Raw genomic sequence first — 229 nt, 5'->3', positions numbered from 1 at the left:
AGGGAGGGAGGGTTCAGAGGATTCGAGCAGAGCAGACAAAATGGGGAGGGGGGAGAGAACGTCCTGACCTCTGTACAGCCCCGGAACACCCTCGTCCCTTAATGTCTTCTGCAACGTGAACAACACCGTTGCCTCTTTCCCTCCCTCCCTCCCTCCCTCTTCTCCCTCTCGGACGCCCTTGCCCTGCGCCATGAGCATCTTCCGGACGCGGATCCACGGGAAGATGATA

At 59.4% G+C, this 229-nt stretch overlaps 1 protein-coding gene across 1 annotated transcript in view; it reads right to left on the bottom strand.

Annotated features, from left to right (window-relative positions):
• NGA_0426400 (peroxisomal membrane protein pmp47b) overlaps positions 1 to 198 on the bottom strand; it is a gene marked incomplete at its 5' end in the record, with an annotated part of 8,789 nt that extends 8,591 nt beyond the window's left edge. The window contains one exon of the mRNA XM_005853950.1: positions 69 to 198. Coding sequence (XP_005854012.1) covers positions 69 to 198 — 130 coding nt within the window. The remainder of the gene's footprint in view (positions 1 to 68) is intronic.
• Between the last annotated feature and the right edge of the window lie 31 nt (positions 199 to 229).

Source organism: Nannochloropsis gaditana, assembly GCF_000240725.1.
Source record: "Nannochloropsis gaditana CCMP526 unplaced genomic scaffold scaffold672, whole genome shotgun sequence".
In the NCBI taxonomy this organism is placed as follows: Eukaryota; class Eustigmatophyceae; order Eustigmatales; family Monodopsidaceae; genus Microchloropsis; species Microchloropsis gaditana.
Note: the sequence above shows the minus strand (reverse complement) of the source record. Positions and strands in the feature narration are given on the sequence as shown.